This window comes from Manacus vitellinus, unplaced genomic scaffold (assembly GCF_001715985.3).
Source record: "Manacus vitellinus isolate BGI_N305 unplaced genomic scaffold, ASM171598v3 scaffold_27_pilon, whole genome shotgun sequence".
NCBI lineage: Eukaryota > Metazoa > Chordata > Aves > Passeriformes > Pipridae > Manacus > Manacus vitellinus.
In genome coordinates, this window is record NW_021940039.1 from 5,283,160 (window position 1) to 5,310,744 (window position 27,585).

General features: G+C 41.8%; 1 protein-coding gene across 21 annotated transcripts in view; it reads left to right on the forward strand.

Moving 5' to 3' along the window:
- Window positions 1–27,585, forward strand: part of FNBP1 (formin binding protein 1) — a 98,035-nt gene that overhangs the window by 49,538 nt on the left and 20,912 nt on the right. For 11 of the 21 annotated variants that reach the window (XM_018074252.2, XM_018074253.2, XM_018074248.2 and 8 more), the window contains 6 exons: window positions 588–650; window positions 1,481–1,585; window positions 14,667–14,795; window positions 16,550–16,696; window positions 21,586–21,783; window positions 23,194–23,376. In XM_018074252.2, the coding sequence (XP_017929741.1) occupies window positions 588–650; window positions 1,481–1,585; window positions 14,667–14,795; window positions 16,550–16,696; window positions 21,586–21,783; window positions 23,194–23,376 (825 nt within the window). Of the gene's footprint in view, window positions 1–587; window positions 651–1,480; window positions 1,586–14,666; window positions 14,796–16,549; window positions 16,697–21,585; window positions 21,784–22,764; window positions 22,792–23,193; window positions 23,377–27,585 lie in introns of all 21 variants that reach the window. The other 10 variants (XM_018074257.2, XM_018074264.2, XM_018074265.2 and 7 more) reach the window with 5 other exon arrangements.

The following is a 27,585-nucleotide window of genomic DNA, read 5'->3' on the forward strand; positions in this document are numbered from 1 at the left end:
GTCACACCTCAGTGTGTGCACACACCCTCACCCTCAGTGTGATGGAGAGGAGGGTTTCTGGGGGGACCCACAGAACCAATGCCTCTCAAGAGGAATGAGCAGCTGGCCTTGCACACACAGCCAGTAACTCTGAAGAAGAGGTTTTTTTGTTGAGTCTGAATGAAAATCAGGACAAACATCAGTTGTTAGAATGTGCCAATCAAGGGCTTCTTGGTAAATTCCATGTAGAGAGAAATTTTAATTTAGAGCTAGTGTTCAGTCTGTCACCAAAGAGACACTCTTCAGATAAAAGTGCTTCAGATCTCATGATACGGGAAACCAGTAATTATGAGATACAGTGAACAATACAAGGTAGAATTGCTAAAGGGATTAATTAGCCTTAGTCGAACTAACCACTATAATTGATGCAAATATCCATCTGCAGCCTGCTGAGACATTAGATAGTCATCATACACCTGCTCAATTCAGCAGCCTTGCAGAACACAGCTGTCAGAATGATTTCTGGTTGGATTTTTTTTCTTGAGCGTACTTGACGGTTTGTTCTTTTGTTGTTCAAAAATGTTTTCTTTTTCTCTTTTTCTAAACAGCACTTCCATGATGGCAGAAAGGCACAACAGCACATTGAAACTTGCTGGAAACAGCTTGAAGCAGTAAGTGGCAACTTCCTCAGATGTGACATTAAAACATTTTTCTGTTGTTTTCATAGAGATGGTTCCAGATATCATATTTGGAAAGAGAAGGGTGTAGGGATAAAAGATGTATAAATGGGATTTTTAAAACTCTACTGACTTAAACACACATGAAAAAGTCTGTTTTAATAGTACATTTGGCTTTCTGTGGGATCTTTATCTATCATGGGTAGTATTTAATTTGATATGACTTGAAAAGTGTGCTAAGCATTGCTGGAACTGCAGAGTCCCTAAGGATCCTGTTTAGATATTCCACTGAAAGCTGAACAGCTTAATAATGTGTGAATAAATTGAACAGGACCATCTCTTGAGTGAGGTGCTGCTTCTCAAAAGTGAATTCATTGGAATTGTCGTTCATGTGATGAATGAAAAGTGAGACTGTAAATACAGGAGAGGATAGAGAAAGGGGGCATCAGTAGCCAAAAGTACTTCTTGCACATTTATGAATGTTAGTAACTCCAGTGTACATTATTAAAATGAAGGAGTTAAGTTTTGGAAGAAGGATTTCTTCTACAAGAGCAGAAGAGGTGCTAACAGGGAAAAATCCATATGGAAATATGAGTGGTGTTGGTAGCATCAAGCAACCTGAATAATGGAACAAAAAAATGTGTCTCTGGTAATTTCATTTTTTTGGAGTTCTTTAATATGGAAATGTATTTCAGAGTGAACAAGCGAGTCCCAAAATCTGACAGTTGTTACCACAGGTTGGTTTGGGGACAGGTGTTGATTTTAGGTAGGTTTTGGTGTCTTGTTTCCTTCCTGCAATGAAGGCCTTTGTTTTTCCTTGTCAGAGTAAAAGGCGGTTTGAACGTGACTGCAAAGAGGCTGACCGAGCCCAGCAGTATTTTGAGAAAATGGATGCTGACATCAACGTGACAAAAGCAGATGTAGAAAAGGTAAGCTGAGGGTGGAGAGACTGTTTGTAAACACGGCTGTGATAGGTTTAGTTCCTCAATCCCAATGGGAGGTTAAACCCTCTGAGGCTTAATGCCTTACTTGAGTCAGGCTGTACGTTAATTAAAAACAGGGGGATCTCTGCAGAAACCTTTATTTGCATAAAAATTCTGAACAGATGCAGTCAGTTTTCTTCAGTAGGTGATATCTGAGTTTAACACAGCTGACATGGCTCTAAAGGAGTTTATGCAAACTCAGTTTTAACTAACACCCTGGATTCTGTGACAGTCAGGCTTGTGAGGGCTCCCTGAGGGCTGCTTGCAGTTTCCACACATTTTTGTTTCCCCTGTGATCCAGGTAGAACTCAACTTCCTGCCCTTTGAGCAGCACTTTGAAGATGTTCTGATGTCATTGGATGTGATGAAGTATTCCCAGAATTGTTCTCGTGGTCCTGAGTTTAGAGCAGGACAGCTCTCCATGTGATGCAGAATTCTGGAATCCATTATTGTCACAGATGGCACAAGGCCTTTATTTTCATTTCTCAGTTGCTGTCTGGTTGCAGAGTCATTTGTGGCTTTTTTACATTGATCCCCATTCAGTGAAGCTTTTGAACTGAGCTTAATTTTAAACATCCAGTCCTGCTCCAGTGTGTCTGTCTGGAAATATTTTCTCTTTAATTTGATTCAAAATTGGATGTGTGGAAGGATGCTTAAAGTTTAAAAAGTTTAGAGGATGCCTAAAGTGTAAATTTTACTGATCCAAGTCCAATACCTGTAACTTAAGGGAGCAATGGAGATGGAAGGAAGTGTCTTTAAATTGCTTCTCTTTTTGGAGTTACACATCTGCTCAGAAGCAGATCAGAAACACCATATTACAATGTGTAAGGGCAGTTTTGTCTTCCCTGAGTTTGAGTCAGGTAGGCAGAAAATAGACAGAACATTTGAAAAAGTTTGTTTCTTAAAAAAAACAAAACAAAAAACCAAACAAAAACCACAAACAAACAAAAACCCCCCAAAAACCAAACAAAAAACCAACCAACCAACCAAAAAAACCCACAACAACAAAAAAATCCCATAACCAAAGAGAACAGAAAAAGAAAAAGCTGAAGCTTAAAATATACCAAACATCTCGTTGCAGGGACAGGAAAGGAAAGTGAATTATAGGTAAGAAATCTTTTCTAGTCCAAGGTGGTCCTTGTAAAATGTAGGTTTTGCTCCTCCAGAGGTCTGCTTCATTCTACTCTGAGTTGTTTCAGTCCTGTGAAGATATCAAATAGACATTTTCCTTTACATCTGTGGGATCTAAATATCTTTCTAGTATGCTGAGCATCAGGAGACTGCGTGGCAAATAGCATCAAGGATGCCATTAGAAATGAGGACAGTACATGAAAAACAAGCTCAGAAAATTTCCCCCAAGTGCTATTGCACATCAAAGGACAAAATACCTCTGTGGTCTTGTAATTTGCTTGGCTCTTATTTGTAAATTCACCGTGTAGATTTGATCCTTTGTTGCCTCCTGGATTTGCCAGGGCACTTGACAGATGAATGCATGTACAGATTGTTAAGGATGTAGCACCACATGTGGGTTTTTATAACAGAGGGGGATCATCTCTGCTTTATCTGTATAAAGTGATTTTATGATACTTCTTTCACAGATAAAATTAGGGCTTGCCCTAGATTTTTTCCAAAGCTGAGGCCATGTCAAAGGGGTACAAAGACATGACTTACTGTTTGAAGTAGAGGGCTGACACTCCTTAGTTCTACATCCCTTTCCAAGGCTGGCCTTTTCTGATCAGAGTGAAAGGTGGCATATTGCTCATATATCAATCTGAGAGTGTTAGGTAAATTCTGGGAAGCAGTCCCTACCCTGCTGCTTTTTCCTTGTCAAGTGAAACAGAGAGGCTTCCCTTCTAAATTTCTCTAGCTTTTAAATGTATGAATTTGTAAATTATTTATTGCAAAATGAGGCTCAGTGGTATCTTGAAAGGAAAAAAAATCTGTTAGTTATGCGTGTTGGCAGCTCTCAGGAGAAGGCATTACTCCACTTTCCAGGCAGTCAACAGAGTAGATGGAGAAGGAAAAGGTTATCAAAATGAGTGGAATGTGAAATAATATTACTGAACAGAGAGAACAGTGTTTTCCAAGTGCATGTGTTAAACTGGGTTCATCCATGTCAGGCTGTGAATAATGCCCTTTCTTTGCTCCCCTCTGCCCGTGTGACTGGGACGGCTCTTGCATAACTCCCAGTGCAGAATGGGATATTGTTCAACCAGTGCTGCTCTCACCGACTTCTCCAGGGGATGCAGGAACTGCTCAGCTCCAAATGAAGCCATAGGATGAATTCCCTCCTCCTCCTATTGCAGCAGTTCTCGTTTCTCTTGCCCCTTATGGCTTGGCTGCTGCACTCCTACTCCCAAAAGCTCCCAGAAATCCATCTGGGCCAGGAGAGCAGGAGTTTGGCTGTGTCACAGCCAATGCTCTTTGCTTTGGCAGAACAAGGTTCTCCTCAAGCAGTGGGATCGTTTGCCCTCATTTCTTCCTCTTGAGATTGACACCTTGGCTGCTTCACCTTGTACCTGCAAATATGAGCAGACACATGAGCTATTTTCTGCATCATGCATTATAGAGTGGATGGCATTAATGGAATTAAATCTCTGCAGTGATCACAATGACACATGCAACTAGAAGACAATACAGCTGCAGTTCCCTAATGCTAAGCTGTATGAGGCTCTGAAATGCTCACATCTCTTCATCTTTCAGTCATTGTAGCCTTAGACAATGCAGCAGGAAATCCTGTGCCAGAGCTGCCAGCCACCAGCATTTATCCCTTGCCTAAAGGACAACTCTTGTATTACAATTTACTAGCATTAAGTAACCAGAATAGTGGCAGAGAAACAAGTGAAGAGTTACTTTCCTCCTTATTTCTCCAGGACAGTTTAGCAAAGGGCCTCAAGTGGGTGCTTTGAGGCAGGGCTGGATGTGCAGTCTGATCATGTAACCTGGGTCTGCACTCCTTCTGTGGGATCAGCTCAGGCTCAATATGCAGAGATAACATCCCTTCTGTGGCCAGGATGGGCTCCATCATCTTGCCAGCCAGCAGCCTGGTAGCTGATCTGAGAGAGAGAAGAGTGTTTGGCTTTGTTTCCTCCCAGCTCCTTTTTTGGTGGCAGGAACATGGAGCAGAAGCTGTGTTCAGTCTCTGCAATGGGCACGGTCTTTATGCAGGAATCAAGTGTGGAGTAGGGCATCAGATCTCCCTTCCCTGTTTGCACTGAGCCTCTGAATCACCAGCAGCCAAAGAGATGTTTGTGTGCACACAAAGTGCAGTTTAACACCAAGGTTTTGTCAGTTCAGTGTTGCAAAGTCAGGGCAGGAAGCTCACTGCCTGGGGAAATATCCTTATAAATATCCTTATAAATAAATGGTGCAACGTGCTGATGCTGATTCTGGGAAGCCTGGTAGGTATCACTGAAAGCTTTATTTCATTTGGATCGCTGTGGGATGTGTGCTTTAGAGCAGTTCTCTTTTGAAAACCACAGTGGAACTGCTTCAATTTTTTGACCATTTGGGGAAACGGTCTCTGTCGTACAGAGCCACTGTACATATAAGGCAGAGCTCTATTGTTTCTGCCTCCTCTTTGGAGCTGCAATCACTAAAAAGCTGACATCTTTATGGGATAACATGGTACCCAGTGGTGCCTTTGCAGACTTCTTGTAATAAAATTTTAAAATTAGCTGGCTTCTTTAAAGGTTTGGTTTTGGTTTTTTTTTAAGATATGCTTTGCAGAATCTGATTTTAAAGAGGAAGTGGCTGAGGCCAACCATGAGAAGGGTTTGTCTTTTGATTTGCTCAGCAGTTGAGGGGAGGAGAGTGGTTTGAGGTACTTGTTGTCATGCAGGATCTGTCCCTTTGCTGAAGAGTCATAAGTTGGCTGTAGGTAATAATCTGAGATACTGAGGAGTTTTAAATGTATTTGCCTTTGTTTCTGGTTTGTTTTTGAAGTGGAGAAACTGAGGGAAATAGAAGTGATCTCAAGCTTATTGAAATCTCTAGGAGCTTTCCCCAGTGCTCTCCAACTTTCAGATCCTGTGGCCAGGATGGGCTCCACCATCTTGCCAGCCAACAGCCTGGTAGCTGATCTGAGAGAGAGAAGAGTGTTTGGCTTTGTTTCCTCCCTCCCAGGTTATGTCTGCAGTATCCAAGGTGTTTGGAGTCCCAGAATAGCTTAAGATTTGCATAAAGCCTTAAAATATAGTATCACCATGACATTAGTTTTCTACTCTGTAAGTATAACTGCAGAGAGATGCTGAGGTTTCATTTCCTCTTTTCTTGTGCCACGTTACCTGAGTACTCACCATGAATTTCAGTGCAAGGTACAGAGTCTGCCTCCCTCCTTAGCCACAGGAGACACATCCACTTAGCATGGCCTGGGGTAGCCATGAACTGAATCACTGTCAAATTCCTACTGAATATATGTTCCTGAAAACTGGAATGTGCTGATGTTCCTGGCTCTACCACTGCAGTGATGTTGTCAGGTGGTAACTGCTTTTCCACCTTGTGGCTGCCGTGCTGTGGGACACAAACCTCTTCACTGGGAATTTACACATCCTTACAGCGAGGGGTGCACTGAGCTATTTTTGTTTGGGCTCTGGAGAAATCTGTGATGGGTGTTTCAGTATGTCCTGCACTCAGTTTGCACGCTTTGTCAGGACAGCAGCCGAGTCACAGCAGGGCCGGGTGCCACGTGGATCGCTGACACCACAGACCAACCTGAGGGACAGCTCCAGCTCAGGGCTCTGCTGTGGCCACGGTGTCACTGAGGTTTACTCAGTCAAGTCTGTCAGCAGTAAACTGCAGCATAACCCGAGGCTGTGGGCTTCTGCTTTCTGCAGACCTTAACTACTTAATTGGCCTAATTTTCAGGAGGTGCTAAGTCATCTGCTCTGTGACAGTGGGACTTAATATCCCCTCCCTCTCCTGTGCACATCAAGGCACCCACTGGCACGGTGAACTTGCCAGCATTTTAGAAAATGTGGTGCCATGCAAAGGTGGCGAAGATTTACAACCTTTGTGTCATTAATGTGGCAAATACTCAGTGCAGTGAGTAGTCCCAGAGGCTTTGCTTTTCCTGTTCCCTGCTGTGAGCTGCACCTCTGCACAGGTGAGGTGTGCAAGGAGGATGGTGCAGGAGGGCCTGGCCTGTGCATTTCTGATTTGAGAGTGAAACACCGTATAAGATTTTTCTGTGTTCTCTGCATGGGGATGACTTTTATATATGTTGAGTAGGTTTCTGCTTCCCATTTGCTCCACAGATGAAGCTGGCTAAAGCTACTGTGTCTTTGCTTGTGGAGTAGCTCAGATTTCCCATCAATTCAAGTGCAGTCTTTGCTGGGTAACGTGATTTAAGGCCATTAGATTCACGCTAACGTTACTTCCCTAGGTTGTGCAGACCCCAATATCCTTCCTGAACTGCTTCCTTCCTAATGGATGATGTAGTGTGTGAACACAGGGAGTCCCTCAGGACAGCAGTTTGCATTTCTGGAAGAGTAAGCCTTGTTTACAACCTGCCATCCGTGACTCTCTGTGCACAGCAGCTGTTTCCCTTTTGGAATCATGACTAATTTAAGAGTGTCGATTTCTGCTCAATAGAGAGTTAATGACTCCAGCAGGACTGGATGGAGAACTTAATAAATATCCATATGTGTCCCATACATGCACTGTGTGTGGTGTTAAGAGATCAAAGAGCAGATCATCAGTCAGTTTTAGTGCAAGATAAGGAAATCCAACTGAACTTATATTTCCCCTTAGCAGTGCTCCTCTGCAGCAATGCTCTACATGGCAATTTGAGTTTTGTGGCAATACAACTCTTTTGGGAGGTGAATTGCTAAAGGGAGGGGAGGCTTAAGACTTAGGGATAAGCAGCAGTTTCAATCAGAATTGCAATATAACTGGCATTCTTAGCTAATGCAAAGCAATTAGTTTATGCTGTACCACTGGAAATCTTGTTTATAGCCATCCTTTTTCTGTCAAAACATTAGAACAGATCTTTTCAGCTTTGTAGGAACTAAAGCCTCAGAATTTAGCCAGTGTAGTTTGCCAGCTCTTTAGTTTCAGTGAATCATAGAATACCAGGTTGGAAGGGACCTCAAGGATCATCTGGTCCAACCTTCCTTGGCAAAAGCCTGGTCTAGACAAGATGGCCCAGCACCCTTTTCAGTAAAAGTGTCCCACACTGGGGAATCCACCACTTCCCTGGGGACATCATTCCAATAGCTCATTTTTCTCACTGTGAAAAATTGTCCTCTGGTGTCCAGTGGGGATCTCCCCAGGGGTAACTTGTACCCTTTACCCCTCATCTTTTCCATGTGACTCCTTGTAAAAAGGGAGTCTCCATCTTCTCTGCAGCCACCCTTTAAATACTGGAACATAAAGCACCCTAAGCCTTCTCTTTTGAGGCTGAACAAACCCATGTCTTTCAGCCTTTCCTCACATGGCAGCTTCCCAGTCCTTGGATCATCTTTGAGCCCCTTCTGGACCCCCTCCAGTCTGTCCACATTTTTTTTGTGTAATAGAGACCAAAACTGAAGCCAGTATTCCAGGTGTGGCCTGACAGATGCTGAGGTGAGGAAGTGTTGAGAACACTTGCCTTTTCAATGTTGTTGCCGACTAATTCACCTCTCCAAGAGACAACTTTGTGTATTGTACCTGTAAAGTTGGTCTTCAAGGCTGGCAGATTCATCCTGGTAACGTTCTTCAACCCTGACTGTCTGTTCTGCATTGGCTGTGTTTGTAAATTCTTTCTTGGAGAGAGATGACTAGAGCTGTGCCCAGTATTCCAAGTATGAGCGAAGTAATCTATTATACAGTCCTGAAATTTCCATTATTTATATTCAAGAAATAATTTCCACTATTTGTATTCAATGCTCAGATTTATACACCGCAGGATTTAATTGCTTATGTAGTACAACTAAACAGACCTCCAGAAATCATTTAAACATTGTTGGCCACGGCTCCAAATACATCTTTTCTTGTTCTCTCCTCCCTCAAATCCACATAACCTTCCACCCACAGAGATTCTCCTTCTTTTGTATTAAACCAGGCCTGCTAGATATCCTTGTGGAACTGCATTTCTCCGAGCTGTGTGGCAAATTCCTGGGTGTTAGCAGGGATTTGCAGTTTGGTGACCCAGGGAATTTGGATATTTAGTATTCCTGACATGAGAATGGCAGTGCAAAGAGACAAACTTTTGGATTGAAGGCACAGTTATTCCCCAGGGAATAACTTGGAGCAGTGTGCTGAGAGGTGCTTCTCTGGCACATGGCACGGTGGCACGTGCTGCTCTTCTTAATTAATTTCATCCATCTTAATTGTTAGGGCTTCACTGGGGCTATGTTCCTTTGGGATATCTCCTGTTTGTGTGAGTTTCTGAATTCTGGCAGAATTATGTGCAGTGCAACTGCACTAGATAACCATTCCTGAGATGTGGTGATGAAGATTCTCTGTCCCCTTTCAGTGGTTTGCTCATTTGTGTATTATATTCAGCCAAAGGATTTCAGGGATCCACAGAGACTCAGATTTTTTTCCCCACATCCCCTAGTGTAAAAAGAAAGGATTTTCCCCTTTGTTTCTTTCCCTGGCTGTTATTTTGCACCCCTATTCTGCTTTTCTTTCTTTTTTTTTTTTTTTTCCCTGCTTTCAGGAAAGCAAACTTCAAATCCTTTTTCTTCTTGCCAGTTCAGAGAGACCCAACTGGTTATTGTAAAATAGTAAACAGTGCAGCTTGATTTGGAGGCTATGTAAATCCAGGCCTGCAGTCCTGGCCCTGTTTTGAAGGCTGTGGCAGGATGCCCACTGTTATTAATGATTCTGCAAACCCTGCCAGTGCTGCTGCTCCCAAGAGGCTCCCTGATGGTGCCTGGTGGTCACAGAGAGGCTGTGGAGGGGAGGACCAGAGCCTGAGGCTGAAAAATCTGTGAGCAATTGAAAGCATTCCTGAAATTGGTGAAGTGTTTCTGAGTCTGCCTTTATCATTAAGTTATTTTGAAGGGCTTGGGTAGTTGAGAGGTGGGGGCAGGGGTGATTTTTGGTTGTTTTTTTTCTTATGTTTGCATTTTAGTTTGATCTTGGATTTGCCAAAGACAGATCTATCTTGGCAGGCAGTGGCCTGGCAGTGAAGGATCTCACATGCTGTCTGGGTTTGAAAGAAAAGAGGGGGGCAGAATGGGAGAAAAGAAAGAAGAAATAAAGTGACACCAGCATTTTGACTGGAAACTCTGCCATTCTGGACAAGAGCGACTGCTGAGAAGTTGAACTGTTCCACTTAGTGTGGACCAGCTGAATAGCAGCCAAGGTTTTTTTCTGCCCTTTTCAGTTATTCATATCACTCCCACCATAACAGCCCCAAGGAGCTGCATTTTTTTGTCTGTGTAAACCCAGAAGACAGTGTGTCTATTGACCCTCTTGCTGTTTCTGGAATGTGTCTTTAGAAAATTGTTCTCAGCAAAGTCTCCTCATTCTTTTCTGCATTGGAGACTAAAATGACAGAAAGTGGACCTGGTTTTAAAAAAATTCTCCTACACTGTATCACCAGTTGCATTTCATATCAAACAGGGTTTTGGGGGGAGAAGGTATATGTAACACTATGCAAGGATTTGGATTTTAATTCTTTTTGGAGGCAGCATGTAACATGTAGCAGCTTGAAAATGCTTTCTCACACCTTCAGGGTTGGCAGTGCCCATCATAAAGATGTCCATATTCCCTTTCTCTGTTAAAGTTTCCTACTCCAAGGCATAAAGTATTAGGATTGATTTAATTCAGATCGATATATAAAGCTTTACTAGTACTGCACGTTTGCAAGGGCTGTGGAGACGTTCCCGTGTCTGTAATTCTTTGATCTCATTCTGCTCTTTGGTGATTGCTGAAGTTTCATCATACTGCTAAACTGCAGGGGGTTTCACACAGGTGATGAGCAGGTTCAGACTAAATATATCTCTCAGACACAGGTTACTTCAGAGTAAAAGTGTTGCTAATTTCTTATTTCTTGTTTTAAAGGGGAAACAAATACTTCCGTAAGTACTTCAGTCATGAAAAATTTTAGAGCATCAGTGTCCCACCCTGGCATCTGCCTCTCTGGCATCTCTGGGCTTCTGGTAGAGTCATTTAAACAGCTGTAATTAACTTTTGATGATGTTTGAAAGTCTGGTTTTTGCAACTCAGTGGTTAAGTAGAAAATTCTGCAGGAAATGTGGTTAAAATAATCTTGAGTAAATATCTTTGTGTTCTTCCTGCTACCTTAAGAGATAGATGCCATAGTGGGTGTTGCAGGTTCATGTAGCTATTGAGTTTAGTGTAGTTTTTCACCTAAGGTGGGTGCTGTTGAGACCTGGATGTTGTGTTTTTTTTAAACACTAAAGACAGACACAGTTCTACTGATTTTTAAAAATCAACCCTTTGAAAATTATTACTGCTCTGCAGTTCACTACTGCCCTGCTTTCTCCCCCATCATCTAGTAAAGCTGTCTCTAAAGAAAAGATAAAAGATTGGTTTTGATTATATTTAATGGCAGTTTTGTATAGGTTCTGGGAGAGGAGGTCACACATAATAAGCCTTTCCTGCTGCTAGTGAGATTTTACCTAGTTCAGTCTATCAGAGCTGTGCTTCCTTTACCCACAGTGTTCTCTGAGCTACAGAAAACACTCCCCTGGTGTGACTGTGTTTAAATCTGATTGCCATGGCAGTGGGAGCCTGAAGCTTAAGCTGTATGCTCACTGCAAGGTTAGTGGTGCTGCAGGTACTGGACTGTCATTCATTTTTGGGAGCATTTTATAAGCATTGACATATGTGACCTTACAGTTTTGTTGCTGCCATGTGAGTCCAGAGAAGAACTGCCTTAACAAAAACAGACTTTGGAGAGAAAGGGACACGTTTATACACTGTGCATGTTTATTTGGGGACAAAAAGATGTTATAAAGGGTTGTTTGGGGTTGGGGGTGTGCAAAATCTGTGTGTCTTTTTCAGCATTAGGCATTTGAAAGCAGATTGCTGCTGTTCTTCCCACAAATCTCTCAGGTTTACGTATGCTTTTTGCTTTTTAGTGTTGCTGAAAGGTGACCTCATTCTTTCTTTCTTTCTTTCTTTGAAGAAGGGAGGGGATTTTTGGTTGCATTCAGAGTACCTTGCCTTGAATCTCTTACAAACTGAGCAATCTGGCAGTTGGTAGGAAATCTGGATGGTGGTTTCACATGTGGTGCTGGAAATGTGAGCTCCTGCTCAGTCATCCCTGCCCAGTTAAAGGACAGAGTGTGTTAACTGAAAGCTGCATCACAGTATCATTCTCTTATATCTAAAATCATGGTCTGGTTTTCCAGACCCCAATTATTCCAAAGCCTTTCCTTCTGGAAATATTGTTCAGAGAAAATATTTTAACATTAACTCTAGGAAGCCCCCCAAAAAACCTCTTTTTGAAGCTGTTTGCATGCACAAGTGAGCAGTAAAAAAGGCAAAACTTTATTTTCTGTAAAGCTCAACTATAAATTACTCCTGAAATAGCTCCTGTGAGTGTCTGCAGCTCTGGGCTACTGCATCCATTACTCTGAATGTGAAACTTAACATCAACTCATTTTTATCACTCAGTGCTTCAGCAGAGTGCAGGAGCCTATAAAATGTAATTCTGTTGATAATGGAAGTGATGATGTTAGAGTAAGTGACATACTCAAATGAAGTAATACAAAAATTCTAGATTTTTTTTTATATTCTTATTTTAAGATCCAAATACCTCATTGGAAAAATATTTAAGCTGTTTAAAGCTTGCCAAATGCATTAAATGGCCAGGAGAAACAAAACATCACTAGGGCTCTCAGAAAAATTCTTGGTTTTGGAATGCACCCAATTTTATTTACTCATCTGCTTCCCCCTCTTATTTGGGGCCAGTTAAGATCATTTTGGAAACTGGTTGTCTGCTCCTGTATACATTGAGCTCAGAGTTACTTTGTCATACACAGCCATTGAGTTTGCTCACCAAAATGAACTCTGGCTTAATGCTTGCTGGATCTGCCTGGAAATGTATAATAATGGATTTCTTGTTTTTCTGCTTCAACAATAGAGTCAAGGGACAAATTCCGGAGTTGCACTATTTAAAATTATAAAAAAAAAAAGAGAGAGAGAGAGAGAGCTGTGTGAGTGGGAGCAGGGCTGGTGTAAAGTCAGCTCAGACAATGGGTTTGCTCTTAGGTAGATGAGGAGAATGGGCCTCACAAATGGATATTGATCTGCAGCAGCTGGGATGTGAGGAAGGGCTTGGGAGACAAGCCTGCACCACTCTTCCAGCTGTCCCACCCTTCCATGGCTGACTTTGTTTTCCTGGTAAATTTGTGTTTGTAGTACAAGGCTAAGTTGTTTTCCACTCACGTTTAATGGAGCTGTGTGTGAGTGCGTGGATGATAAAGTTTAATAAGCTTTAAAGCACTTGGGCAGGGAAATGATTGATGTGGCTTCTTGGAATCTGATTGTAGCAGGTAATTATGCTGAAGTTACACACTCATCCTTTGCAGGAGTTAGTGGACACTTAAATCTCCTGGGACACAAGCAAAGTTGAAAGTCTGCCTTCTATTGGATTAATTTATTTGGTTATAGTCACATTCTTTTCCATCTGATGCTACTGTTTCATTCTTGTGATGCATTTAGTGCCCAGTATCTCCTCATTCTGCTTGAATTATTTCTGTAGAAGGAATGTGAAGGGGATCTGGGAAATTCCTACAATTGACTGCAAAAGCAATAGCTGAATTGAGGTGAAGTAAATTATTAGGTGAGATGTGCGAGCTTGACAAATTGAGATTTGAAACCCTCTGGCAGAATTTGTTGCCTTCCATTTATGATTACTACAATGTTCCATGATTTGGTATTTCATGGATTTATTGTCAGGAAACTACTGTCTGCTTGGAACAGTTCAAAGAATAACCCTGATCTGAACTGGTTTTAATGGGAGCCCACTTGAAATGTGCTAAAATTCTTTGCTGTGTTGTGTTCCCTGAAACATTCCAAAGTGCTTTAAGTAATTTTTAAATTTAAATTTTAAATTTAATGTTGAATTCTTAAATAACCTCCTTGTCTTAAAGGGTTATTCAGCAATTGAGCAGCAGAGCTCTGGCCAGGTGAGGGGGAGCTTCAGTGACAGGAGCAGGACAGGCAGTGAAGGCACAGGGATGTAGGAAGGGAAGAGAAGGAAGAGTTGCTGTATGAAGGCCACTGGCAAGGAAGGAAAAGGCATCTAAACCAAACAGATGGGACAGGGAGTAGGGGAATAATATTGGGCAGTGAAGCAGATGACAGAAGGCCTTGGAAAGCAGAACTGTAAGGGGAAGAATCTGAAAATATAAAAGGGTCACTCAGGGACAGATTATTCTAGGGAAAGAAGTGAGATTAATTGCCCAGTGCTCTGCTGTGTTGGGCAGCAAAACAAATCATCTGTGTGGGTAAAAATAGGAAGGGAGTCGTGTCTCAGCTGCTGCTCAGGCTCCCCTCTCCTCGTGAGCTTCATGCCAGAGCTGTTGGAGGGAGTGTGGGTAAAGGACTCTGCAGAATACACAGAGTTAAGATGTTTTGTCATGATTATGTTGCCTAAGGCATGGGAAATGAGACAAAACTGTGCTGGGTTTTTTCCTCACTTCCCTTTCCCCAGAAAATACTGCTCAGCAACAGGGAAGCAGTTCATTAGAGGAAAGTAGGTGCCATCCAACAGGGCATATGTGGAGCAAGAAGAGTGTCCACAAGTGTGCTGAGAAGGTGCCTGTCCAGTGGACAGGCACAGGGACAAGCTTGTTTTTGGTGGTTTACATGTATGTGCCAAAGGTTGTTCATGGAATGCAAAATGGTTCATGGATTGGTAACACAAGAAAGGAACAGCAGCACTGCCCAGGCTGCAGCTTGTGCTTGGTGAGATGAACTCCATCACAAAATATGAGTAAACCAAAAGCTGGAGTGTTCTGAGTCCTGTATCCTGATGTTCCTGGATAGTAAGATGAAGAGAACAACAAATGCAATTTCTTTCCATGTATTAAATTATAAATTTCTTTGGGTATTTCTTCAGGCAAGACAGCAAGCCCAGCTGCGACATCAGATGGCAGAAGACAGCAAAGCAGAATATTCTTCCACCCTACAGAAGTTCAACAGTGAGCAGCACGAGCATTACTACACACACATACCAAACATCTTCCAGGTAAGGGACACTGGCACAGATCTAGAGTAGCTCATAGTTCTGTGATAAGAACAGAGGGTCATGTTGCACATCACCTCAATCCCTGACTTTTATTTTTTGCTAACTTTTTTGGTCATTCTTAGCAAATTTTACCTGCAATCTGACACCTCAAGAGACGGTAGGATAAATTATCCCAGTTTCTTAGACTAGATATCAAGGGATCAGTAATATATGAGGAAGGTGACATTGAGCTGTCATGACAGATTACGGTGGCCTTTGGAATCCTCACAGTCTGGCTCTGTTCAACTCTTGTGCCTGTGCAGCTGGGGATGAGAACATCATTTGCATTGTTGGGGCAGGAGTCAGCTGGGCATCGTTGCATCTCACAGCCCTTTGTAACCTGTGCTCAAATCAGGCCTCACAGATGTTTAAATGTAAAGCACAGTAATTCTGCAGTAGTGAATGCCAAAGGGTTTAGTGCTGATTATGTCTTAAAGTGCCTAAAGAAAAGGCTGTAGAGGAAGAATAAAAAAGCCATCACATTTATTCTGACTGGAGAGCCGAGTCTGTGCTCAGCTGAACGAATGGGGATTAATGTAGTAGAACAGAAGTTGGAAATGACTGTTCCACTGTAATGGGTCACAAGCATCAGAAGTGGAACATACAACCTTTTTAAGGGAGGAAATGTCACATGCTTGTCATCAGATGAGAAATAGCTGATATTTGCGTAGCAAACACGCACTTTCCTACCCACTGCTGAAACTTCTGAGCTAAATGGGCACCTCTTTTGCCCTGTGGTGTTTCAAACCAATGCCTTGAGATGAGTTATTCCTGGGATCAAATATAACATTTTTTTGCAATGCATTTGTGTTTAGTGGAGGAGCTGGTGGGGGGCATGTTAAAGTCCTGCAGATGTGCCCTTTTCCCTATCAGTGCCCCAGTAAGCTCTAGTGATTTCTTTTAGGTTTTGAAATAAGTTTGGGTTTTTTTTTTTTTATAAAGAATTGTTGTTGCTTGTGGATCAGTCAAGGCCGTGGGGATTTTTAAGCTGATGATGTTCCATAGGATTCCTGCAGTCCAGTGTGAACAGCCTATTCCTGCTCATACCCTTCTGTATCCTGTTGTAATTTGTCAGAATTATGCCACATCCAGTTTCCCTTGTTGTAAATGAGAGGCCTGTGGAATAGATGCTGAAGATCTTGGCACTGAATCCACTAAGCAACGAGGAGCATATGTTGGGAAGCCCTGGTGTGAACAACACATGATGTATTGTGCATCAATACACCATGTATTGCATTGTGAACTATACACCATGTATAGGACTGCTTGTAAACCAAAAATTACCTTCTAGGGAAATGGAGAAGGGGAGACATCAAGATTTTTTATTTCCATGGATTCTGCAGTGGAATGAAAATAAGATCTTTCAGAACATGCACAGAAAATGAATTTATTGTTGCAGAAATTCTCTTAAAGCCCTTAGGAGCCAATCCTTACAAGTCTAAAGCTGGGGTTTTGGCAAATCAGCAGTTTTTAACATAAAAAGTTAATTGCTAAATTCCCAGTAATAGTAAAAGAGATTACTTTCAGAATGGCATTTTGATGTTTGAGGGAACAGCATCACTTGGTGCCTTCCTGAGAACAGCTGTCCTAGTTTGTCCTGAAGAATATATTTAAACCAGAAGTTTTAAAGCAGCTGATGTAGGCTGGGGAGGAAAAGTGGGTGAAACTGTGAAGTTAATCTTGATGTTTGATCTGAATGGACTGTAACATTTTAGAAGATACAGGAGATGGAGGAGAGGCGGATCGTGAGGATAGGTGAGTCCATGAAAACCTTCGCCGAAGTCGACCGCCAAGTGATCCCCATCATTGGGAAGTGTCTGGATGAGATAACAAAGGCTGCAGAATCAGTGGATCACAAGAATGTAAGTCTTGCATTGTGGATTGTCATCTTTAGTATTGATCTCATATATGTGGAGAATTAAATCCTGTGTTCAGGCTGCAGCACCAGAGCTCTGCAGTCGTAGAACTTAACCAAAGCACAGCTTTGTGTCCCAAGCTGCTTTGTCTGAGGCAGGATGTGCTCAGATTATTCCCCAAATCTACTTAACAACCAGAAATGCCTCTACTGCCATGCTTGTTATTTTTAAATTTTATTCTTTTAGGAACGTTCTCTCCTTTTGCTAGGATAATTACTTTTTGAAGTATTGTAATTGAAAAATAGGCTTCTGCATAGAATAAGATAATGTTGGATAATTTCAAATACTTAGTAATCAGCAATTCTTGTAAAGGTTGTTTCTACGTCTCATAGTCAGAAAACAACGTTTCAGATATGTCTTCATTCCAACTAGTTTTATAATAATGAAAATCTTTAAAGTATTGGCTACATAAACTGTTGCAAACAACTCTGGTGAAATCTTCCTGTAAAATCTTCCTTTGCAGATTTGAGGTTTGCTGGCAACCTGCAAATGAGCAAACCTTGCTTTCTGAACATCACTGTAGGATGCAAAGAAGCTTTTCTGATAAAAAGGCTGATAAAGAGCTCAGTTGAGCTTCCTGATATTCAGTGACCACAGGGGCAAATGTGTTTTCTGTTTTGTTTGCAGAATGATCTGCTCCCTCCCTACACGAAGTCTCTGTTCTTTCAGCCCTGCTCATGGATCCCATTATAGTGCTTCAAATACAGCATATGTCTTGCTGGCTGTTTGAATTTCCCATACATGTTTTTCACTGGCATCTTTTCTGAGCTGCTCAGTGCCCAGAGCCTGGGGACTGCCATGAATTGGCAGCATAAGCCCGAAGCTGAAGTTTTGAAATGAATCCTCTCCTCTCTGTTCAGCAATGGCTCTCACAAAGAGCAGCACAGGAGACCAAGGAATCTGAAAATTACTCTCTCAGTGGGAAAACAGGGAACTGGGGCACAGATTCCTGTGTTAGAACAACATATCCTGCTTGAGGTACAGCTTTTGGTGCTGCATGGTGAAATCATGTTGGGGAGATTCATATCTCAGCCTGTGCTCTGCTTGAGTCTTCAAGTGAGATCTTAGCAAAACACACAGCTGGGTGTCTTAATCAGGGTGAATTTTATATTCAAGTCAGTCTCTGTTGCACAGAGCATGGATAACTAAACTTACCAGGATCCTTCTGTAAACACCGTGCTGACAAAAATGTGTTTAGCCAAACTACTTATATCTGAACAATGACAAAGGGTTTGGCACGTTCTAAGTCCATTAATGGTTCTTTTTTCTTTAAAGTCATCAGGGATTTTATCATCTCTAGAATAGTAGTTTCTACCTTCTTGATTCTGATGAAAGTGTTGTGCTGGTTCCTGGCCTTCTGTGGCAATGCAGGTCCTGCCACTGTGTCCAGGTGGCCGTAGGTGCACATGAGAACAATTTAAAAGCTGTATTTTCTTTATTTCCAGGTAATGTACTGCATTTGCCACTAGTGCAGAGTCTTACCACAGACCTTTACCATCTCACCCCTTAGCATTTCAAGAAGTTTGGGCTCTCTTAAACTGACATCAAGAGAATTTCTCCCTTTCCTCCACATATTACAATTGAAGCTTTTCTCCTTTACTCCCCAAGCTGAAAAAGCTTTGGATAGGAAAGTCCCCTTGGTGTGTGCTGTGGTCAACCTTGATCATGAGGTCAGATTCCAGGAGAGTTGACTGCAGGGACAGCTGGTGATAATAGAGCAGCACAATGGTGAGCAAACCCAGGAGCCTGCTGAGCAGGAAGAGCTCTGTGAGAAGCTCTGAGCCCACACAGACATGTGCTTCCCAGCTGGGAGCAGATCCCCAGGATCTGGTAATCATAAACAGAAGTACAGTGTCACCAAGCTTGAAGTGTGTAAGGTCAGACTCTATGAACCTGCCAAAAGGCAGCGATGCATTTGGAGTTTGTATTTAGCTCTTGGTATCTTCTGGCTTTTTTTCTGCTCCATTATCACATGCAGTTACTGAAGAAAGGGATAATGGAACTGAAAGCTGCTCTTTTTGTGGTAACTTCACTTCAGAAACCAGGGCTTTAAATGGAATAACACAACTAAGATATAAAATGTACTGGTCAGAAAAATTAGAGCACATAATTCCACTAGAATTTACCTTGTGTACCACACTGTGTGTTGACTCTTGCTGATTTTGGAACCTGCAAGTTCTGCAGCTTTTTTTTTTTCTGCTGTCAGTAAAATATTACCTGCTGATGGTAAGGTGTTGCTGTTTCATTTTGGTTTTCTTTTTTTAAACAGCAGAACCTTGGACTTCATGTAGATATCTCAGAGCTTTTTGATAATCAATTTTTCAGTTTTGGGTAGGTTTGTTAAAAACTTTGGTCCATGAAGGTGGAGTTGCTATGGGATCTGTGAACCACCATGATTTTTAGCATCAGAATTTTGTAGTACAATAGTAAGGCAGGGCATATTTCTAAAGTGACTTTGGAACTGCTAACAGGCTTCCTTTCCACGGCCAGCTCCATGTTCTCTCTCTCTGTGGATGCTGGCAGGATTCTGGAACATCACTTCTCTTCCAGGGCCTCTATTTTATTGGGTAGTGTAAATAACCAGAGTGGCATATTGGGTCAGATTTAATACTGTCTGTGTAATATTTAAGCTGCAGAGAATAAAGTTCTGCCTCATGCCCACTCTGCACAGGAGCAACTCTTTCAGGCTTAGTTACTAAATGTGTAACCATGTAAATAGGATTATTTTATGCCCTCATTGAAGTGTGCAGAATTCCTGACAATAGCAATAGAAACTGTCTGGAATTAGCTGGGAATCCTGGTCGGCTGTAACCATGTTTCTAATAGTTTTTAATGTTTTCTTCTTTTCATTTCCCCTTTCTAACCATTTGAGCAACACAAAGGTCGTGTTGCAAGGGTGAGCTGTGGTGACTGCCAGGTGAACCTGTGCAGAACCCAATTCAGAAGGCTCTAGCAGCAGATAAAACTAATTTGTTATGGGCTTTGGAGTTCCTGTTATGACATTATCTCTGTGATATATGGAGCATGCTGGTTATTTTTAGCTCCATTGTAGTGGAAGGATGTTTTGACTAAATGGAAAGAACGCTGTAAAATTAAGGGGAAAAATGAAAAGCATTGTGCATAGAATAAAATACCAGTGGAGTATTTAATATAACACTGTGTAGTCTCTTAGAATCATAGAATGGTTTGGGTTGGAAGGGACCATAAAGATCACCCCATTCCACCCCCTGCCATGGGCAGGGACACCTTCCACTCTCCCAGGTTGCTCCAAGCCCTGTCCAACCAGGCCCTGGACACTTCCAGGTATGGGGCAGCCACAGCTTCTCTGGGCAACCTGTGCCAGGGCCTCCCCACCCTCACAGGGAACAATTTCTTCCTAATCTCTAATCTAAACCTACTCTTTTCAGTTTGAAGCCCACTAGAGTTCTCCTGAAAGCATTTTACCTACAGACATACACAGAACCTGTGAAATGCCTTCAAAGCAGCCAGTTCATCTGTTTATGTGATCAGGATGGTGATGCTCCTCTCTAGAGACTGATAAGATATTTGTGTTCTGAGGCACAGTTTGTCTAATGATCTTAGAAGAAAGCTGTTAGAGTATAACAAAAATCTCCTTTCCTAAAAAAAAAACAAGTAAATGGGAAGTATGTAAAAATATTTTTTCCCCTGAGTCCATTGGGCTTAAATGCATTTGGCAAGCTGAGGTCTGAATTTGAACTTATGTATAATTAATTGTGTTTGTAGACCAGAGTAGGAAAAGTGCTATGTATTGGTTTTGCTTTGATTTGTTTATTTCTTTTCCCTCTGTCAAAAGAAACAAAAGAGCAACAAACTGTACACAGTCTACAGTCAGTGTGGCTGACTTATATCCCTCCTAACAGTGCCATGAGGGAAGGTGGCTTCAGTGACCTTAAATCTTTATTACAAATCACTTACCTGTTCAGGTACTGAGGTGTGATTGCTCTTCTAGTCAGTACAGTTAATAAGCTCTTGGTGCTTTTCACCACTAGACATGAAAAGGCCTTTAGAAGATGTTTGTACCAGAATTTTTAGGGTTTGTGTTGGGAATGAAAACCTTGCTGGCTGTGGTCAGATTCAGGAGTTGGGCAGCTCAGTGGGAATTTGGAGTGAGAAGACCTGAGTTTACTCTTCCTAAGCATCATCTTTAGTTGCCTTCAGTGAACCTACACTTTATTGATAGTTATGTATTATTTATTTTCCTAAATAGACCATAGTCCTCTACTTTTTATCTGTTGGTGTTTTGAGTAACAACTCTGTGATCTCTCTGCAAGATGGACTGGAGTTTCATAGCAGCAATAATAGACTATTTAAGACTAAAGCTCACTTTATTTATAGAAATAAAGACTTATTTCCTTAGAATGATTGTTTATTTAGAGATTTATAATGAAACTTAAATTGTGGCCATTTATGTTCCTACTTGTAACACATTCTGACAGATACAGGTTGGAGACTTTTGTTCTGTGTGGGGTAGTTGTTGTGTTCTTAACTGCATTTATCACTTTAGTATCTGGGAGTATTGAACATTACACCTCAGAGGTCCTTGTTTTGGTGGGATACTGTGCTGTGGGGTTTTTTTTGAAAGCACATCATGGGAATGAAAATAGAGCCAAGAAAAATACCCTGGTCTTGGAGCAGAAGGTGGAGAGGCTGGTATTGATCCTGGGCTCTGGGTGGGTGTTCACTCCCAGGAATGAGCCTGGTTGGTTCCCACAAGGAAGAACTTTCTTGTCCTTGCTCTGTTTTAATGTGCCACCAATTTGATGACAGCCCTCACCTGAGATATTTACACTTGTGTTGGATCTGTCCCATTCCAGGACTCTCAGATGGTAATAGAAGCCTTTAAATCAGGGTTTGAGCCTCCGGGAGACATCGAATTTGAGGATTTCACGCAGCCCATGAAGAGAACTGTCTCAGAATCCAGCCTTTCCAACTCCAGAGGGGATGGCAAGTCAGAGCCGAAGTTTGGTGGCAAATCCAAGGGCAAGTTATGGCCATTCATCAAGAAAAATAAGGTACTGATTTGCAAACTTGAGCGTGGTGCTAGTATGTGTTTTGTCAATAACCTCTGTCTTGTCTGGTAATCCTGGCAAGTACAATTATTTTTTTTTTAAGAGAATTTTAGATTCAGAAAATTAATAACTGATGTCTTAATAATGGCGTTTTGTTGTAGTCTTTGGTTACTTAAAATTTCTTTATATCTTTACTTTTTTTTTTTCTTGTATAATTTCTTTAATTATGTTGCAACTTTTAAAAAATTAATTTAACTTAAGTTGTCACGTCTCTGCCATGGTCCATTTCTGTTCCTAACTCCGAGAAGGAATCGTAAACCACTTACCTAGTGCCATGTGTGCCAACTAACCTTGTTACTTGTGGGAAGCTTTGATGTGGCGTGACTGTTTTTGACACTCCTAAAACTCTCCTTGGCTTTTCATTTGCGTTTCCAGTCTGTGCACTGGGGTGAGCAGGTGGGGGGCTGGGAACAGGGAATTGCTGCGATTCCATCCTGAGGCACAACTAATGGAGCATAACTAACTGAGCAGTTGACTTTCTAAAAAAAAAAGACCATATTAACTTATGTATCCATTAAACCTTTTTCATTCCACTGTCATATTTTACACCATAATGCATGGCAGCATTTATCTGGGGTTACCAGGACGTGTCAGGCTGACTGGACTGAATCAGTTTTCAGTAACACTGATGGAAGCCCAGAGTAGCTTCTTTGTTTTAACCTCACCCTTGCTCTGACCCTCTTCCAAACTACTTCTAATTAAAGTAAAAAAAAAATCTACCAGTTCACAATGGGTCGTTCCAGTAGTGCTGGTATGAGAAAAAGCTCAGCTCTCTGGTGCTTACATCAGTGTAGCCAGAAAAAAAACCACACCCAGGACTACCTCCTGAGCAAATTCATAGAATAACTTGTACAAGTGAAGTGTGATGCACATGGCTGAGGTATGATTTGGAAGCAGGAAGGAATGTGGTTTGTTGTTTTCCAGATAATAGAAACGCTACTGGGCACTAAGGTACCTTCCTTATCTGATCCATTTAAATTCAGGTATTTGAAAGCTCTATCCATATGCATTATTCTGAGCTGTCCACAGAGCAGAACAGGGCAATTTATGGGGATAGCAGCTGCATGGAAGAGTCTGCATGAGCTTCCTTCAAAATACTTTTGTGTTACTCTTCTGTTGCATCACTTACTAAAACTTTCATTTATCACACTCTTCATTTAACACAACTCTTAACTACTGCTTTCTCCCCTCTTTTGAACCATGGCCTTTAATATTTAATTATTTAATTGGGTTTGGTTTTTTTTTTTCCTCTGAATTTCAAATATTGGTTTTGATGCTTATTTTCGTTTTGTGTTTTTTTTTATCTTTTTATTTTGGTTTTTATTCTGTCACTTCTCCATCTCTTATACGTAGCTTATGTCCCTTTTAACATCCCCCCATCAGCCCCCTCCTCCTCCCCCTGCCTCTGCCTCACCCTCTGCTGTTCCCAACGGCCCCCAGTCTCCCAAGCAGCAAAAGGAACCCCTCTCCCATCGCTTCAACGAGTTCATGACCTCCAAACCCAAAATCCACTGCTTCAGGAGCCTAAAGCGCGGGGTAAGTTCTCCTCTGGATACCTCTCTCTCTCTCTCTCTCTCTTACTCTCTTTCTTTTCTTTCTTTCTTGCGCTTTTATTGCACGTTCTGTTATGTAAAAACTTTGTTTTGTGAATGGTTCCGTTGTGTTTTATCATAACATGCAGACAAATCCAGGGATTCCCAACCTATAAAGCCATTTGTAGTCAAACACACACACCCCTCCCTGCAGTGAAACCACAAAAAGTACATTTGCTGATGGAAATTACCCGTTTGGGTTTCTCTGGGGGGTGGAGGGATTGTCCAAAGTATGGAAGGAGGAGCTGAAGGTTAGGGAATGCACGTGTAGAAGTCAAAGTTATTAGTTTTTGTCTCTGCAGGGTGGTTTCAGCTCAATGCCTGTGTCAGAAGGAGAGGAGTAAATTAGGAGGGATTCTAGAAAATAAATGTGATTTCAGTTGGTGCAAGTTCAGGAATTTCTCTGAAATGATCTGACACTTTTTCTGGAGCAGTGGGAACTTCTGTTCCAGACCCTTGGCCTCAGCTCCTGCTTCAGGTGCTGCAGTGTCAGTTTGTGTAGTGACTCTGAATGTTGACACAGGAAACAGTGATTTATGGAAGGTGAACTGATTCTGGTGGCAATAAAATTGTTTCTGTGATCCATGTGTTCTCTAAACCAGCTGCTGTATTGGGAAGGACTGGGGGACACAGACCAAAGAGACCTCAATTACAGTTGGCTCTAAATATTTGAGGCTGACACCTCTCAAGGGGCCTTAACTGCATCCTGTAGCATGACTTTTCAAGGAGATTTGGATAAGGTTTGATTTGATTCCTGTAGAGAGCTGAAGTAATCAAGCTTCCCACCAAGTTTATCATGTCTGCCTTTGGGCCTTCTTCAGCAGATGGTTTGGGTTAAGCAGTTTTTAAAGTGTCCATAGAAAAATTAAAATCCTGCAGTGCTCTTTTACTTTTTTTCTAATTGGTTTGAAATGGAGTTTTTTTCCCACAGCTCTTATTCTTGACACTTTAAGTGTCAGTGAAATATCTTTGCAAAAATACCAGGTTGAGAAACTCTTTGGAATAGCCAGTAATAGCTGCTGTTCCTACAAACTTTAGAGGGAAGACATTGCCTGAGAGTTTGCTAAACTTTGTGATGAAGCATAGCAAAACCAGGGGGAAAAAAAGAACCGTGCTTGGACCTTGCAGCCTTCCCTACAAACATTAGCATGCAGAATTTTACGTTAGGACATCTTTTTCTGGGCATTTTCCATGAAGATTTTGTTGGTTTCTGGACAGATTTTCACTTCCCAGTGCTACGATGGACAGTTCAAACTCATATTTTGTGTGCAGAAGATTTATCAGTGCAGTACCCAAGCTCCAAACCACAGGTGGGAGGGTTTGAGGGATCAGGGTTTGGGTTTTCCCTGCCAGCAGCTGGAGTGCAGTGTGCTGATGCTGGTTTAAGCATTGGTGGAAAGCAGCTCAAAACCTCTATGGCTGATTTGGGGATTTACCTGGGTCTAGGTCACACTTGATCAACATTTTTTGACACATCTCCACCGTTCCAAGGGCAGTGTCTCTGTCTCCTTTGCTGCTGATGAGTAGGAAACATGGCCTGAGTTTTCCCAGGTCAACTGCTCTGTTCCTCCTCCTGACAGCAGCTGTGGTTATATTCATAAACTGATGCTGTAGTGTTTGTGTTGAGATAAACCCTCTCCTTGGTGGTCTTCATAAGCAGAGAATAAAATGACAGGTCCCTGAGATAAAATTTTCCATTTTTCAAACAAAAATAGGAGTTTATCTTCCCAGAACCTTGCACGTGGCAGAGTTTGGCTGAAAAACTGCTGGTGTAGCATGGCTTTGCCTCCAGGGTGAAGGTCCTTAGAATTATTTCCTCCTACAAAAACTACAGGAAGGAGACACAAGTGTTCAGTATTTTAAATGTTTTTTAGAGCAGACTGTTACAGCAAGGAAGTGACTACTTTAAAAAAACCCAAATTCTGCTCCAGGGACTGCACTGACATTTAGGATTGGGGACTGGAGCTGTATAAAAGCAGAGATGATTTCAGTGGGGAACTTCAGTGGTTAGTTACAAAGAACTGGGAACAGTGCTGTAAACAATACACTGTCTTGTGTGGTTACAGACAATATAGTCAAAAAAGATGTTTTACACAGAGTTTCAGTTCTTTGCTAGGAAATTGCCATTTCATGGGACACTCAGAACCCAGAAAACCCCACTTCTGAGACATTTCACTGGGGAACTGGGAAGTTTCTAAGCTGTCCAAAGGCACAGTCTGCACATGTCCCTCCTTTTCTCAGTTGCAGTTTGGCTCAGAGCACCTTTTCTCAGTGGTTTTTACAGGAGGAGACAGTCTTTCAGTTCTGGTTGTGCAGCAGCAGAGCTGTGCTGGGTGGTGGCACCAGTGCATGGGCGGGCAGCTGGAGCCATCCTTGGACTGGGCAGTGCTGGGAGAAGTCAAGGGGTGTGTTACAATATAATGCTCCAGTAGTGCCATTCACAGAACAGAATATTTCAAATAGTGCTGGATATTTCCTACTTGATTTAAAAATACTGGTTAGTAGTTCCATGGGCACGTCACAAGTTTCTATTTCAAATGTACAAGTTCTTAGTGTGTATTTGGCCATATAAGCAATTATGACTAATTGCTTTTAATATTTCCTGAAGAAAGACCATTATTTTATGTATTGGCTGTCTGAGAAATCCAAGCAAGCCTTACAAATTCTGCATACCATACTCTTTTAAGTGCTTTGTGTCAAAGGTGAAATAATGAGAACAATGTCCCATAGTCTTCTCTGGAATCCCTCAAATTTCTGCTGACACATTCACTGAGAATGTGCAAGGAAGGGCTATTGCTAAATCTTCATTTAAACCTTTCACTGTGTTCTTTTTCTGTTTCATTTCCTTCCCTTCTCAGCTACCAGGATGTTTGTATGTAAATACTTTTCCTGCCTGATTCATGCTGTGGATTTAGGGGCCAATATTCAGATCATCATCTCTTTTTTTCCCAGAGGGATGGATTCAGGCCACTTGGTTCATCCAGAGATAATGGAGAGAAAGAGAGGCTGCAAACCTCTGGCAGCTTGCTCTGTCTCATTTGAAACCTTTTCAGATTCCCATTTTATAGGTCCTTGGTGATTTGTAATATACTAGTAGATCATCAAAGTGCCATATCACCTTCAAAAATGAAGTAATTCTAACCAGGCAAAAAGGAAATGAAGAACCACCCACAAATCCTTTTAATTTGTCAGGTGAAAAACGAGTGGTTGGTATTTGTTTCAGTTGATAGGACCCCCTGTTATATTCAGTACAGCCAGAAAATAATATTAATTCTGCTTTAAGCTTATGAAGTTTAACAAGATTTCCTTTTCTCGTCCTTTTCCATCCCCCTGTCAAATCCAAAAGCATCTGAATTTTGCCCAGGAGCATGAGCAGTAATGTCAGGAGTACTGGATTTTGATGTTACCAGAGAAGGGAGGAGGATGGAGGGTGAAACTCTCCTCTACACAGAAGGACATTCCATCTGTACAGAAGCACATCAGGGAAGCAACTTTTGGAAGGTTGTGCAGGGAGCAGCAGGACAGCACAGGGTAACGGGAGCTTGGGCTCTGAATCATTTCATTTACTCTGAATTTTCTCTCTGCACTGCTGGGTTTGTTCCTTGGCAGAATTCCACTCCAGACACCTTCAGGGAAGGCCACAAGGCTCTCCAAGTGTTCTTTTAGAGAATTCAACCAAATTTGCCAAGCAGGTCCTTCCTGGCTTTGTTGATAACCTGAGCTCTCCACTCCTGCAAAGCCGAGTGACAGTGTTTATTCCAAAGGAAACAGGATCATACTCCTTCTTTTTTGCACTGACTTAAAGGATAAGGGAAAAAAAAGTAACTACTTGACGTGAACAAGTCCTAAGACCTTTACCAGGATAAATTCCAGCACATTGTAATTGATCCTTGAAACATTACACGTGAATGGATTCCCATACGACTCCTCCATGAAATCTGTGAGATCAGGACGTGTCTGGGAGGGCAGTGTGTTTTAGCCATTTCCTTTTGAATTTTTGGTTTAGCATCTTATGTTGCATTTGGAAAGAGGAATTACAAAGCTAAAGTGGCAAAGTCACTGTTGACTGTTAAAATGAATTACATAATTAGCTATGATATGTCCTGTGCCCAGTCTGGTTTTAATTTTGCTTCCAAACCAAAAATCCAATGAA